This window comes from Parasteatoda tepidariorum, chromosome 3 (genome assembly GCF_043381705.1).
Source record: "Parasteatoda tepidariorum isolate YZ-2023 chromosome 3, CAS_Ptep_4.0, whole genome shotgun sequence".
NCBI lineage: Eukaryota > Metazoa > Arthropoda > Arachnida > Araneae > Theridiidae > Parasteatoda > Parasteatoda tepidariorum.
Window position 1 is genome coordinate 49,847,127 of NC_092206.1, and position 17,431 is coordinate 49,864,557.

A 17,431-nucleotide genomic window follows, 5' to 3' on the forward strand; every position below is an offset into this window, starting at 1 on the left:
TTGCTATAGCAACAGCCGACCAATGGGAAATTATTTCTTTTTCCCATTTGTGGGTGAGTGTACGCTTTTAGCCATGACTTACTAAATACCCGTGGTGAGAAATCTGTGGAAGCAGATACTCTCTCTACGTGTGAAGAAAGAAGTTTTATGAAGAATGACTACCAAACGTCATTTTTACCTGCATTTCGTTCAATTCCCAAAGGTTAAAGTGTTTTGAAGAGATTTTCCCCGGGAAAACTGGTTATTAATCATATTTCCTTCCCAAATATCTCAGCATATTATTATAATGATTTTTACATCGTAAGTTCTTATAATATAAATATAAAAAACATTAACATCTGATGGCGACCAATTTCCTGTGATTATAATGATTTTTAATTTTAGGGTAAATAGAATTTTTTAAGATGGAAAATAGATATGTGGTTTAAATAAGCCCCGAAACCTGACTTGAGAAACCTAAAATGTGTAATTAAGATACTCCTTTAAGGATCTTTTACGGAACGAAAAGTATTTACGTTCTTCCATGTTAACAAAAGAAGAGTTAAATACATAATATAAAGTAATNTTGAAAATTACTACTTTATAACACTTTTCAGGGCTCAAATTTAACGATGGTCTGGGACTACTAATGTCTGATTTGGACCATCTCGAAATAATATTCCGTGTATAATATTCCGCGAATAATATTACATATTCTTTGTATTTCTTCGTCTAATTTTACTTTAATCACTTTTATTTTACTTTTAACACGACGCTCAACTAATGGTAAACATGTGACATTTAACCAGTTTATTAAAACACAAAACAGTCGAAACCCGCAATAGTGAACTGTCTGCCGACCTAACAATAAGTCCACTATAAATGATGGTTCACTATATCCAAAATCTTTGGAAAAATGGTTTTTAGTATATTGCAGTAGTAATGTTGCAAAAAGTGGTTGCAATAGCACAGACTTTGTTTTAAAAATTATTAGCTAACAAAAAATTTAGAGTCCCTCTGCCATAAAACTTCATTACGGTGAATTTCTCCCTATTTTTAATCAGAATTATAAATAACATTCAAAATATTCTCTTTATAACGAAGTGGTTGTCCCCTATAGTGAATTTTTCGGCCGTTTATCGTTGTCTTCATTTCTGGAACCTTTTTAAATGCTTATGTTTTTTATTTCCGACGTTTTTTAAAAGAAAGTTAATTTAAAAGTTGAAATTTCTGTGCGCCCGATTCACTCTACCATTCGCCTGTTTTTATAACCACTCGCATTATTTATTCCAGCGAATTATAACTAATTTTGAACACTATTTTACTATGCGTATTATTTTTCATTTTTAACTGTAACTGCTCATTTTTAACATTAGCTGGAATTATTGTAAAAATAAGTTGATTTTAAAAGTTGGAATTTCTTTGCGATCGATTCGCTCTACCATTCGCACTACTTATTCCTGCGAAATAATTCATTTTAACTACTCTTTTATGATGTGTATTACTTCACTTTTAATTGAAAGTCAATTTTGTGACATTTATTGAAACAACTGCAAAAACGAAATTTAAATCTTCTATAAATGAACAGTTAATTTTTTAGCTGTTAATAATAACCGTATGAAATGACATTAGTTAAATAACATTTCGAACGAGCCCCACTAAAAGGCATTCACTACAACAAAGCGTTCACTACATCCCGAGTTTATTATAGCGGGGTTAGACTGCAATAAAATTTCGATTTATGCAAAGCTTCATTTGCATTTTTTAATTAGTTAACAACAATTTAAAAGTTTTATTTAACATTTTTATTTATTTAATATTTAAGTTGTAAGCTTATAGGGTTTAGAAAAAGAGCCAGTGAAATTGTCTACGGACTAGTAAAATCAATAATTTCTGTGAGTCATAATGGACTAGTATCACACAAATGTTGCTCAGAATTAAGGCCCGGATTTTGATGACATTTGCATTTTTGGACATTTTTGTCCCTTAGAGCATTTTTTTAGATTTATAGGGCATTTGTTTTTAAATTTTGGGACGTATTTTGCATTTTAATGCATTTTTTAAGTTACTGTTAATTTTTTCCAATTTTTATTATTTTTTGGGGCATTTTTATTTCATGAAATGCAAGATTTGTCTTATAATTTGTCTTGATTCAGAAGATGCTGCATCAATTAAGATAGCGCAAAACGTGTTGACCTTTGATAAAATCGAAGGAAACTTATCATTTATCAAATCTAACTTTGCTATTGTATCCTCGACAATTACAAGCTTGGAGAAACAAGAATTGGAACTTTGCGATGCAATAAATCATATTGACGTAGTGAGTCAAGTGTTGCAAAAAGCAAAAGGAAAAATAGCACAGAGTGTAGCAGCTAAATTGAACAAAGTTTTGGAAAAGAACAGTGGTTTTCCAAACAATGAAGAAAATCTCTAGGATATTAACAGGTGAAGCAACATCTTTTCAAATTGAAGAAGAATTGTCAGTAAATGAGACCGTCTTTTTCAAGTACGCACCAATAACATCAGTAGACGTTGAAAGAAGCTTCTCCATTTACAAAAATTTACTTCCAGGCAAGAGACGCTCGTTTACATTTCAAAATATCAAAAATCATTTACTAATCCAATGTAATTCTGATATTTAGTAATATTATGAGATGGAAGTTGTTATATTCATTAAAGTTTCGATACAAAATTAAAATGTTTTGGAGTCAATACATTTTCCATTTTTTTTTTTGTTGTTATTTTAGGATATAAAACATATTTTTCAAACTTTAATGAACGTAGAACAAGTATTGCATTGCTTTATATTTTTTATAATGACTCATAATAATTTTGAAGAGTAAAACATTGTTTTAGTTCAATATTTTTACTTTATTCAAGTCATGTCATAAGGCATTTTGAGGGCAATTTTTGCATTTTTAGAGCATTTTTAAGGGCATTTTTTGCACTTTTTGAGGGCATTTTTTTGCACTTTTTAAGGGCATTAGTTTATATTTTTCAGGTCATCAAAATCCGGGCTCTACTCATAATAAATGCTTGTATACACCTAAATCAATTTGAGTCATTAATACTAAATAATTTGTATGCATAAATATTGCATGTAAAACATTTACAGACAGTTGAAATGTTTACAAATATTCAGCTTTGCTAAATTTCGTAATATTATCATCAAACTAATATTGTCAGGAGTATAAAGCTAATGCAATAAGAATGATATTTATCTGTAAGTATCTTTTAATCTTGAATTTTGATTAATTCTTAGTTTTCACCCTTATTCCAAATTTGGTGATACCAATTTGTTCAAACCTCACACTTTGTGACCTTTTGAACCTATTGGGTTATTGTTATCCCACGATAGCGTGCCACTTTCCTTAATGATCACGTACCCATTAATTTAATTACCTTTGATTCTATTTTTCGAACTTAACTTGTTATTTATGACATTCAATAATTTGCCTGTTTTTTCACACAATGACTATATCCAAATACAAGTACATATATATAGTTGAAATGTTGAAATAAATTTTTCAATATTAAGTAAATTTACTTTAATTCGCACGATAATATAATAGTTTTTTTTTCAATGTAACAGTATGCACTAATTTATTTTTCAAATTTAAATAGTGATCTGATCATCATGACAATAATATATGTCCACGGATATGATATACTCATCTCTACACACAACAGAGAGTCTTTAAACTTTTCAAAGTTAATTCAGCGCAAATGTTATGAAAGACTATGTCTGCACTTTTCTTTTTAGTTCATAAAATTGTCCTTCGAGAAGAGATTTGTGAAGTCTGAAAATTTGTATTTGGCGAAATTAACAGTTTTTTATGCTCTTGTTTATGCTCAGACGTGATATATTACCCTAGATAAAATTGAGGCCTTCTCAGCAGTCTAAGAAATAAGTTTTGTAGCACGCAAATAGAAAGTTGAGTTCTATGAGAGTGATTAATATTATTAAATTGATTATTTAAATTTTTATAACAATGGTTTTTATGATGGCAAAAAATAAATGTCAATAAAAACTTAATATTTATTCATTGTCTTTTCATCTTTTTCATAAAATATATTAAGGTTTAAATATGGGAAGAAAATAGCCATTTTTTTAAGTGATACAAAGGATAATTAAGGTAGAGACAAACGTGCGTTTTCCTAAAAAGGAAAAAAGAAATTATACAGACGAAGTTTTCTTTTTACAATTTTAATTAAAATAGCTGGATTAAATATTTGCTTTGAAAATTACTACTATATAGATTTACAAGAGGTTAAAAAAAATGTTAAACGCATCATAAATAAACAAGATGACTGGCTTGTCAATAATGATCCTGATTCAGATACGATGACGAAGTGAAAATGTTGTCTCCTGATGTAGTAGACATATTGGGGAGCTAGTATGACATATGAGTACAGAAATCGCTACAGTGCCTGCATTTACTAGAAGTAATAATTATCTAGAAAAACAGACAAAGGTGTAATTTTTAAAATGGTTTCACATTTTAACAAAAATTGATTTTTTTTTGTTTTTAAAAAACCAAACAAACCAAAAAACCTAAAAAATTAAATGATACAAAGAACACTTAATTTTTTCTAATTTAATTGTGTCACAAATTAGCATTTTCTTTATTAACTTAACATCAGCTTCGATTCATTTAGATTCCTAAAATCTATGGAAGCGAAAGATTTAACACAGCGTTCTCTTAAGCAGCCTAGTTATCATATTAATGAAAATTTGAGAATCGTGTAACATGTTTCATATTCTAGTTTTGGAATACATTATAGAATATTATACACATTATTATTAAAAATTTAATTAGGATTGTACAATGACTTAACTATTTGAATTGAATTATTTTCGAATTTAAAATTGGTAAACATCTTTCGATTTAATATCAAAATACTTTGGTCGTAAACGAAATGTAACTACTACAACTGCAAAAAAAGTTTTCGACTTTATTCAGGTAATTATCTTACTATGGTTCATTATAAGTTTTGTTTTATATTCAGTCAAAAATTTTATCATGTGCTTATATTTCTTATTAATTTTCTACATTTATGTATAACTCTGCTAAGAAGGGGATAACGTGAGGTAAGGATATTCTCAAATAACCTCCAAATGAATCTAGCTTAAATTAAGAAACAAGTTCCTAACCTTATAAATTGATTAGTGCTTTTTAGTGGTTGAATTAATTAACGTTCCCATCTCCGACATGATGTGTGATATACCAAAAAAATTATACCAAAAAATTACTATTGTGGTGTGTGCACACAAATACTGAGAATACTGAGAACGTTAGTGTTGAAAATATGTGCACAATAGTGTTAGACCCAGAACATGCAATAAGTGTGCTCTTAGAAGTTATGTCAGTACTTTTTGCACCAAATGCCAGATTATATGTAGCAAATAAAACCATAAAAAAGAAAATTTTGTCTAAAAATGCAAAATTGCTATAAAAAAACAATTTTCTTAAAATCTTAAAATCTTCTAAGTAATTTTAATCCATTAAAGTATCCCCTTAATCGATTTGAAAGGAGAGCATCCCAGCAGCTCGGATTATTTCTGGAACGGGAAATGGCTTTTAATGAATTTCAAGAAATGACGTCATTCACAGCTGTTGAGAAATGAGCCAGGACAAGAGTAGCCAATCAATATGTATCAAAATATGCTATTTAATTTCAAACTCTTTTGTAAAAAACCTGGAGAAAAGTTAAGAATAGGATAATGGTTGGAAATGCACTTTGCGAATGAGTTGTACAGAGTTGAGAAGTTTTTCATGCCGAAATAGCGTTTTTCCTATCATAGTCACGCTTTTCCTTTCATTTAGAGAAGAAATTAGCATTAAATGTCGAATAAACTCGATTATCATGGTACGTACTGGTACGTAAATTATATGTGACAAAAAGACAACGAACCGTGACCTATGAAGATTTAGATTAAACCATGGTTTTCTGATTTAATCAACAATGAATTCCCAAAATGCATAAATAACGTGCTTTAATACCAAAATGTAAGTGCATTCTCTTCTTGTTGTACAGTACTTTTCCTATCCTATTAAGAAACTTATATCCTATATAAGGATTTATTATCTCCCTGAACAGTTATTATTCCTATATTATTAATCCTTAAATTATTTCCTATTTAAGAAATTTTAAAAAAGAATTTTTTTTTAATAAAATTTCGAATAAACTCGATTATACGTATAATAATTTTTCAAAACTCGATTATTGTATAATATTTTTTCCCTGCCATTTAGGACATTTATTGAAGAAATTTACTTAAATTGTGAATAAACTCAATTATACGTGACGAAAAGACAAAGAAAACCGAGACCTATAAAAATTTTGATTAAACCATGATTTTGTGGTTTAATCAGCAATGAATTGCCAAAATTTATGAATAACATGATAAAACACTAAAATGTATATCTAGTATATATTCTTCCTTTTGTATTAAAAAATATTTATTAATGTCATATAATAATTTTACTACTCTTATTTTTTTAGAAGCTTTAATCAGATTATATATAAATTCGATTATGCGGGTTATTCATTTGCTCGAAACGAGGCATTTCTCGACCATACCGGTTAATTAGCAATCTATGTACTATAAAAACTACAATGAATTCTACAATTTCTAAAATACAAACTCTAATCTTATATTTAACAAACAACTTTTGTCAAACTACTTATTCTGAACATTCACATAAATAAATGTAAACTTTTTTTCTGATAATATAATCAGCATTCTTTTATTCGAAAGCTGTAAATAGAAAACCGCACATGAACTCTAAGTGACTACAAGTATAAACTGCTTAAAACTTATTAAATTTACTGTTAAAAAAATATGGTCTGCGGAGATTTGAATAGAAAAGGAGAATAATGTTTTTTGAAGGGAATTTTTCAGAAATCTGAATTTGTTATTATTTAAATAAACAAAAACTGTAAAGTCAATAAAAGAAAAATTCTACGAATAACAGAAATTACATTACATTTAAATTTTTAAATAAATCAGTAGAAAATTGAAAAATTAATCATGCAAACGATTAAAAAAATATTGTTTTCAATGAATTTCATTTTCAAGTTGTTAAAAAGAAATGTCTTCTAATATACTAAAATATCTGAAACTGCATATAAAGAATCCATGGTGAGAATTCTTAGTTACGCCCGCTAATCATAATAAATGTTTATATTATACTAAAAAAAAATCAAGAATTTAGATTTAATTTCTCTTTGTCTGTTCGCAATCCCGTATTACAAATTTTTATTTTATTTCTATACGTTCTCTCTAGGAAATATCCAATACAGAATTCTATAAAATACAGAGTGGTTTTGCACTGAGAAAAAAAAATTAAGTATAATTACTGTATTGTATGATGGTAATGGTAAAAAACATCATAATTCTGATAATTAAACCAAAATCTATGATATTTATAAGCTATTCATTTGGTAATTTTTTTTATTCATACGGTAATGGTTTTCAGGAAACTTTGGTTTTCAAAATTGTAGATCTTATTAACACAGATTTTCAACAAAAAAAAACCAAAGAGCAAATTTAACCAAATAAACGGTTTTTATTCCCTCCTCTTAAAAAATATGATAAAATCATGAAATTTTGTCATAATTACTAAATTTTATCACATATCATAATACTATATTTTATGGTTAATTTAACCAAAATCCTAACCAAAGCGCTTAGGTTAAAAATTGCCAAGGTTTTTGATGTTCCCATAGAGACAGAAACACAGTAAATTTATCCATAATATAGTAGTTTTGACCATACTTTTTTTCTCAGTCTGAAATAGAGTACTGGCTTTTCATTGAAGTGTAGGAGTAGGTTTAAAACCTTAGTCAGTTATTTGATTAATAAACTATTTTCATGTTGCCAAAAAAACAAGTTCAATCCTGGGATTTTATGTTTTTTAGTTTTTCAAATAGTTTTTTTTCCCCAAAGTTTAAATTAATTCGGGGATACAATTTGTACTCTATATTGAGGAAAGAGAAAATATCTTTTCAAATACGAAAAGTATTGTTCCATGAAAAAGAATACATTTATTTTCAGAATGTTCTTTTTCTTCCAATGTAAGTTTTTGTATCGTTTTCCTTTTCAGCTAAAGTACTTTCTCGTAACATTAGCATTCTAATTTCCTTGCAAATGTGTGAATCCAAACGAAAATAGACGCTGAAATTGTTTCAACTTGTAATCAATTTGTTTGCTAATGCTATTGATTAGAGGGTCTTATTGAGACTTCCACGACAATTTTGCCGCAAAAAGGATTCGAAGAGTGCGGCTTCACTTCCTAATTAACACATTAATAGAAATAATTAAACGTAAGAAAATCGTTGAATCTTGTTGTTCTTGAGACAATTACTTTTAGCTAACCAGATTCCAAAACTCATTTTAGAAATTCAAATGAGGGATTCTCGATTTCTTTTGCAACGAAATGAAATGTATTCGATTATTTACTTTTTCAGGAAAATTGGATGTTACTTTAGAAACATTTAATGATTTTATCACATTTATTCATTTCTGCTTAAGGATTTTTATTTTCAGAGAAAATCCTTAAATGAAGTATTTATCCATTGAACATTTGTTTTAAGGTAAATAGGTATGCTTTTTAACATATATATTATTTGCTTATATATATATATACATGCATATATATATATATATATANTTTTCCGTACATATTTTTTACTTAATGTGTTCCAATTTCGTTTAAAATTTTTTGAGTGCTCCTCACACTGTTGTATTGATATATTTTGCTTTGGCTATATTAATACAATATTAGAAAGCACTCCTTTTGCGGATATAATCGTGTGAGCTGATGAAGAGATTATATCTTTTCTTAGTTTTGTTTTCCAAATTTTAAATAATTTTTTTTTTAAGGTATTAAAAATTATGATCTTTTAAATTCTTTTAAAATATTATTGCTAATAATTTTTTTCTCTTGTCATTATTTTGTATTTTTTCCCATATTTTCTCAATTTTTTAGCTTATATATATATATATATATAGGTCATTTAAAAAAGCACGAATTTTTTTCATGAATTTTCTCATCAAAATTGTTAATGTAGTAATAAATATTAAATTTATTGCCTGATAAATAACACTGGGGACAAATACTTGAACTTGCCTAATTCGGATGTGGAGATTTTAAATCTTAAATCAGTTTTGTTCGAGCTACAGATATTTTAAAATGACATTTTTAGTCTATTTTTTGTCGAAATCTGCAAGTTCAAAATTCTTATATGAAATAAAGATGGCATAAATGTTGAGGCAAACTTCTGGGGGCGGTAAGACACATCAGTAGGATTAAAACTCCATAGAAACCCATGCCCCGAAAAGTTGACATACGCAGCTAGGTGCGCGTCCCTATTATGACTTGTTCAGAAGCACGAAGAAACAGTTTAATACACAGTAGCGTATGACGACATTTTCAGGAAGGGGTTCCTATGCAATTTTAATCCTAATTATATGCTCTAACTCTCCTAGAAATTTTTCACAATATTTCTACGACCCCTTTTTAATATATAACGTTTTTAAACTAGTACATTTCGACAAAAAAATAGATTAAAGAAAACTGTAACTTGAAGAGAGAAAAAACTAATTGCAGATTTGAAATCAGAGATGCGAAATTATCTAACATCTGTAAAAAATTCTCATGGAACAGAAAAAAAATTGTCCGCCAGTGTATTCATTGAACAATAAAAGATAACAATAAAAATACTGAAATACTGGAAACTCAACTGGCTAACTAACTGGCATGTATTGAAAATACTGGAAACTCAAAACAAAAATTTACATTAGATTTTAGCTCTCGATACTTACCATTTTAAAATGTGTTTCTATAAACCCAAATTATGCTAGTTAACTAGTATTATAAAAATAAATAAATTGGAATTATGAGCTATATTCCAGATTATCATTTAATAAAGTAAGGAGACTTTATATAAAGGTCAGTAAATAAGAAAAAGTAGAAATTGTGTAGAAGAATTATATATAATAGATTATGATAGAAGTATCTGTAGTTCTAAAAAAGCTTATGTTATCTTCAAAATTACGTTGTATGAAGTTGGTATTACCGTCTTAATCCGTCATAATAAAACTTCAAAATTCCCTCAAAAGAAAATTTTAAATAAATATTAACCGAAAAAAGAATTTTTCCACCAACAAATAAATTTTCCGCAAGTAAAAATCCCTTAATTAAAATTCAATAGCAAACAAGAGTAGGCGATCAAATTAATGAAGTCCTTCAATAATGTGGTTTTTATCGATTCGAATTAATTGAATACTTGCTGGTATAAGCATTGTATTAAATGTTGATTTGTAATTTCAAGCAAATATGCATTAAAGTTGCTAACGAATAAGTTTGTCAAAAAAACTCTAATTAAATTCCGAATTTAAACTAACTTCTTAATCAAAATCCCCAAAGCATTGTTCAATTATTCAGACGGATGCAAACCTCAAACAACGTAAATATCAGGAAGTGAAATTTATATGTAGAGCGTAAACTAAGGGGGTACACATTTGTAAACGAAAGATAAGTAGAAAGCGATAACGTTGATAGTTCGGTTAGAAAAACTTTAATCCGAAGTTGGCATTACTTGTAATACTGTTTTTCTCCTGTCCGCTTACATCTTGACTTCGGGTTATTTTTAATGGAAATTTATCAAGTTTTTTTTTTATAAAGGAAATTTTTTTGTATGATAGTTTTAAGTTTTTGAGGTTGACGGATCCTTCAAACTCTTTAAAAAATCATTAGAGATGATTTATAATATACCAAAAGAAGCTTGCCTGAATGATTTACTATAAGAAAATAAAAGCAGTTTAAAAATATGTACGCGATTTTTTTTAATATGATAAAAGAAAAAATATATAAATATGCATTTGAACGAATAAGGATAGTGTTTAAAAAGAAGCATTAAATTCTGATACATCGATTTTATGCATTGGAATAAATTTTTCCTTATTTAAGATTTTAATAATTCAATTTCTTCTTGTTTTCAAAACAAAACGTTCCATCTTAGAATACTTAACTTTTAAATCCATTATTTTCCTTGCGTTTTAGCTCACATGTAATTATTTTGTAAAAAAAAGAAAGGAATAAGAAAAAAGTGCTAGATGCTGCACGAAAGTGAAAAAAGAATGGTTGAAAAGTTTCGAAACACTGAAAAGAAGGAAGATTATCGAGATGAAACTTCAAAACTTTCTACGTCTGAAATTGAGCGAAAAGAAAAATCAAATAGTTTCTTTTTTCCAGTTGGCATCATCTGTTGTTTCTCATCCTTTTATCATCCACTCCCTCGCTGGAGCATTGATTTCCTTTATAGGAATAAAATGTTCTTTTATTTTTTTAAATTCTATTTTGCTGAATTTAATAATTTAAAATGTCTGGGCTTGAAATCACATCAAAACATCATTTTGAGTTTATTCAACTATTAAATATTTTGAATTAAGTTCAGGAAAATAAAACATAATAATTTTTTCCCATTATTTAGTCTGCAAAACTTGAATGCTAGACTCTTAGGCGCTGTAAATACATTTAATCAACCATAAATGAACAATAAAATTCTTGAAGGAAAAAAATCTTAAAAATGAAAAAAAAAAACATGTTTTCCAGAGTGAAATAATAATGATTCTTATTGTTTTTATTTTTCGATTGCAAATTCATTGTTTGCAAAAATTAATGTTAAAGAATGAGCTCACGTTAAAAAGTTTTATTGTTTTATTATCTATTTTTAAATTCAATGCGATTTCTTTTTGAAGTAAAAGCTCATTATAGCGGAAATACACAGTAGCAGGAAAAGTACTATTACATCGAATTCTCGTTACAGGCAAATTTAAGTTTTTACAGCTCAAACTGTAACAAAAATACTTAAATATAAAAAAACACTGATATTATAAGGTGTATCTATTAATTTCCAGAACTGTAATTACCAGAAATCCAGTAAATTAATTAAATAAAATATTTCGAAATAACATCCACCTGATGTTATTCATTTATATTATTCCTTTGAAGTAAAATCTTCAGAAAAAACATTTAAATGAAAATAGAGTACTTTGTGCTATGTATAAATAAAGCAAAATGTGAATAAAACACAAATAAAGGTACAGAAAGGGACATTTTATAGTTTAAGTTCTATAAAGAAGAATCTTCTGAACACAAGTATCTTCTTGTGTTCAGACATTAAGCACGATTCTTATTTATAGAGCCGAAACAAAATTATATGCATCATTTTTAAAATTTTTCTTAAATTAAATATTCGACTTTCTACTTAGAAAAATTTCAGTTGTAATAGAAATGTTTATTGTCTAAAAAATTTGCAACATCAGTACATTTTTTGATTAGGAACATAAAGTTAAAAAATGAAACATCAACTTGAGTTCCCTTTTGTTACCAATGTTCAAAAGTACTTAAATAAAAAGATAAGTTACCTGAAAGATCAAACAAACAATTTACTCTCCAGTCAAAATTACAGTGCCAATTACTAATTTTTTTTATTAAATTAAATGAAGAAATAAATCTCAAAAAAGGGTTGGTAACTGAGTGGGAAAAGGCAACAGAAGGTACAGCTGACAGAAGCGTTAAATTTTAAATGCTCTTGCATCGCAAATTACTGAATTTTACAAATATTAATATCGACCTATATTTCTTTTAATAAACTTAATGTATAATAAAATACTAAATTAAAAGTCAATACAAGGAAATAACAGAGGTGAAACTGTAAATCAATTTACTTACACAGGTTCAATTGAAAAAAAAAAATTTTCTATAAAACTAAAATTCTTAATTTGATCTTATCGCTTATTAAAAGAACACTCGAAAGAGTATATTTAAAACACTTATGCCAGTAACAGAGGGGAAAGTAAATAATCTATACTTGATTTATCTTATTGGAATGCAACAAATGTAATAATGACAATCTTATCTAAAAATAGAACATCCAGAAAGCCATGGGACTCATTTTTGCCCACTCAGCAGAAATAATTTAATACAATAATTATACTAACAAAGCGGAAAACAATCCTGGGACAACATCAAAATGTTTAATTTTTTTTCTCAAAATTAAATTTCAAACTGTATATTAGTTGTGCTGTGGTATGTATGACACAGTTTTTGTTACTCGATAAGTTAAAATCATTTTCAATTAACAGGGGATTTAATTACCGTTAAATAAGAGGGGAGGGAAACTGACATGGAAGTTTTACTGTATCTAATGTATTAAGAAGGTATTGCACAAACGTTATTTTTAAAATAGAAATTTTATGTACATACATTTACTAAACGCGTACAGTAAACTATGAACTAAAAGAGAAATGTATATACACGATAGTGTATATACATTTTCTAAAAGCATATAGTAAACTACTTTGGATGCTTAAAAATGTTATTTCGACTTTTATTTCAGTAATAAAAATTACATATAATCATGGGATATCATAAGTGCAAGTTGACCTATGTCTTTTTATGTGTCTTGCTTTATTCCCAATATTTAAAGTCCTTTTCTTAATGCTCTTCAAATCTGAAGTTTTTAATGTCTGTAATATCCTTATACTTTATCCTTGCAGCAAAATGTTCATTTTTGGAAACAAAGCTCATGCGTAAGATTTAACTGAAGAGTATAGTGAATGATTCCTAACAATCTCTAAAACAAGAAAAACAAATTGCTAAATGAACAATGTTTGTGGAAGTCAAAGTTATTTAGGAAACCCAAAGATCAGAGTTAGAGAACACTCAGAGTGAGAATTTTTAAAAAATTTTCTGAAACTTTTACATCCAAGTATAAAAGGACATTAAGGAAGGTTACTTTGAAACATATATAAATGGGTATGCCGCGGATAACCAACCCGCAGCATTTGCGTCGCAGTGTGACAAGGCGAAGTATTAACAATATAACTCAAAATTATTTAAAAATCAAAACATTGGAGACAGTAACCTTTATCAGGAACACTGTCAAAAATTTATTTAAATTTAAAATGACCCAAATTACACTGAGTCGTAAAAATTATATATTAGTATTAACCAACATCCCAACTTAATTAACTTAATTACATTGCACTAACAACTTCCCAAAATTACACGATTTGGCTTTCTGACTATGTTGTAGGTTGCATGTCCGTGAACAAATGTTTTTGTTATGATCATAATAAATTCAAAATATCATTCAATTTTAACTGACGTGCATCAACAAAAGCCCGCAAAAAAGTAAGAATTCAAAAAGCGCACTAAGTTCAGACTATTTAATAATTATTTGGAATTAAATGTTTCAAAACACTATTGAAGAAGGCAGAGTTAAAAATTTAAAAAATTGTTTGATTGCAGGTAGAAACTTAAAGGTGTTTATATTAATCACCACAAGATTGGTATAATACACATGGTATAACATGGTATGGACACATGGGTATAATCCTCTCTGTTTCAAGCAAACCTCAAAAGCAAACAGCATTTTAATGCTTTAAATCCTTTCTTTTTCCTATAATGATTGGATAGAGATTGATAGAGTGCTTCTTTTTTTCCCTCGCTTAAATATTAATTTATGAACTCTAATATGATTATAATTTTTTAATCCATTCTTGACAAGGGTTCCAAAATATTTATCAAAGATGCTGATTATGGAATATCCTGCTTGTAAATCCTGCATTTTCCCAATCATATTTTTATCTTGCATTTGCAATTAAAAACTTAATCAAGGAATTGAAAACTTGTTTCGGGAAATAAATAAATTTCAAACGTCTTTAAGATACTTTTTGAGTGCATATCATTATTTTCAATAATATAATATTTATTAAAATTGTAATTGAAATAATGTACATTGAAATAATGAACATTGATAATTGTGTTGATTAACAACGAAATTAAAATATATTGACTCGTAATCTCTGAATTAACATAATGAGCAATCTTACTGTTTTCCCCACATGACACATTCAAATAATTAAAATTTTAATTAAAAACATTTTGTAAGTATGTATCTTCCGCAGGAATAACTTTGTACCGAATGTAAATTCATAAAAATAGTTTTCTTCATGTTTGTAAATAAAACACCTATTAATAATTCTAATTTCTAGTTATAACTGAAGTGAAATTTATAAAAATATTTTCAACGCAGCATTTTTTAATTTTTTTTCTCAAATAAATATCTAGCATAGAAAAAATGAAATGTGCCATAATTACATCTTTCGAAAGTTTTCTGACATTACGATAATTCTCCCTATTTTTGGCTCAATTTTTAACAATTTGAGTTAATAAATGATCGTAATTGTAATACGTTAAAAAGGTGTCCATGATAAAAGTTAGCATTTGTCTGTAGTCTCTTTACAAAGATATGCAGCAGAATTTCACGAAAACCGGGTACTAGCATAATGAAATTATAGGAATTTTATCTGGGAAAGAAAATTAGCTACAGCTTGGCCTCCTAGATCACCAGACTTGAATCTTAGTGACTTTAAGTTATAGGGACTCTTCAAAAACTTTTATTAAAGATAACACTTAACTTAACAGAACTTAAAGATAACAAAGCATTCCATGTGCGTAACATTCCCAACACACGTGATTTGAACGACTGAAAACGCGATTTTATGCTCCTAGATAGTTGCAAACAATAGAGGCCATCATTTTGAGCATCTTTTTCAAGCAGAAGATGCTAAATGTTTGGAAAAATATTGATTGTTATTTGTGTATGGTGTCTATACAGCTATGATACGCCACCTTATGGTGGTTTTTGAAACTTATTTTGACTCGAAAAACTTATCTTCATTGCATTATGTATTTATCCAAATTTCATAATTTTTCATAAATTATAAATTTCAACGATATTTAAATCATAAAAACAGTTTTGAATATGTCTGAGAAAAATGTTAAAAGATTCTTACTTTAATATTATAAGGGTACTTACATGAGTGTTAATTAGTGATTCCAACCACGTGACTAGTGTTTTATTATAAATACTCTCTGTGACAAAAAACATCATGTTTACTTAACTAAATTCTAAACAATCTACAGATTTCTTACTTTCATGCAATGAAAAATAAACAATTTATATCATTCAAATTTCAATTCCATTTCTTAAATAATTTACAAAATAATTTTAAAACATCAATATTTGTTGATCTATTCGAAATTAAAGGAAGAAAAAGATCATATTATGAAAGGACGAGGCATTAAACTACGCAAGTCTAAAAGGTGCGCATCCTTTATTTTCTAGGGAAAAAAACAATTAAGAAATTAGTTTGTAAGTAATTTATTATTAATAAAATTTAATTATTTATCATTAGTTTTTCTTACTTGAACATATTTTTTCTTCTTCTCAAAACAATACTAAACTTTTTTGGTGCAAGGAGAAGAGATCAAAGGGAATGATCAAATGCCTCCTCCCTCCATATTACATCAATGAATTGAAAATGACAATAAAAAAATATTAATCAAATTATTTTGATCATAACTTTTGTAAAAATATTAGCAGCAACCTTAATTAACAGTTATTAACAGTAATTTTACAGTTATTTTATCTTTTAGTGTTTAAACTTTACGAATTAATATTTTAATAATATTTGTCACTTTTTACGTATTTGTATTTCAAATATAAGATTTTTTTATAATTAAAACACATAAAAGGTATAGACTATACATTTTTTCAAAGTGTATACGAGCATTAATCATGCTTATACCCGCAAAGTAGAGGGATAAATTTGATCCCATATGGTCGTAATATAAAGATCAACCCTAACATAAAAATACACAAAAAAGCATACAAATGGCTTTAAACCTATGAAAACTCTAAACATTTTACACATTTAAAACATTTCACGAATTTCATGGATGATAAATCTCACCTTTTATATGGATCTGATCAACAGGACCTGGTGGAGGCATGATCTTTCACGAATGCGCTACAAACTGTTGAAAATATCTTACGTAACACTCATACCATATGGGCGAAATGGCTTACGTACAAAGAGAAAAATGGTCAGATCGGACCTTTTCTCTCTTGTTTATCACTTCTGGAAGATCCAATGGCTCTTCAATTGATTTCTTATACGCGATTTATTACGTTTCTTGTTAATAATAGCCAGTCCAAAGTTGCTTGTTTCTTTCGCTGACTCACTCACGCTAAAAAAACAGGGTATATGCCCGGTTGATGTAGAAGTGGCCTTCTGAGCAGCCCTTGGGGCGTAGGGTCGATCATTGTGTGCCTCGTTTCTATGGTTACGGGCGGCCGGCTCCAATCTGACTCCTTGGTGTCTGATGTACACACCTTTTACTACGCCCAAATAAATCTTTCGCGGAAGAACGCAAGAGATGGTAATTACTTCTGGTTTTGAGTAAGAGATGATGTGTTTCTTCAATCTTGTCGATTCAGAAAAATAAGGCTATTATTTTGATAGTAGTAAATATGAAACATTTAGGAGTTTGTTTACCAAATCAGTTATCGAAAGTGAAGTCGATAA

The 17,431-nt window shown here is 28.0% G+C and overlaps 1 protein-coding gene across 1 annotated transcript in view; it reads right to left on the reverse strand.

Annotated features, from left to right (window-relative positions):
* The window catches only part of LOC107455395 (Synaptotagmin 4), a 48,841-nt gene extending 31,648 nt beyond the window's left edge, over nucleotides 1-17,193 (reverse strand). The window contains exon 1 of the mRNA XM_016072948.3: nucleotides 16,817-17,193. Coding sequence (XP_015928434.2) covers nucleotides 16,817-16,856 — 40 coding nt within the window. The 5' untranslated portion in view covers nucleotides 16,857-17,193. The remainder of the gene's footprint in view (nucleotides 1-16,816) is intronic.
* Nucleotides 17,194-17,431: the final 238 nt, after the last annotated feature.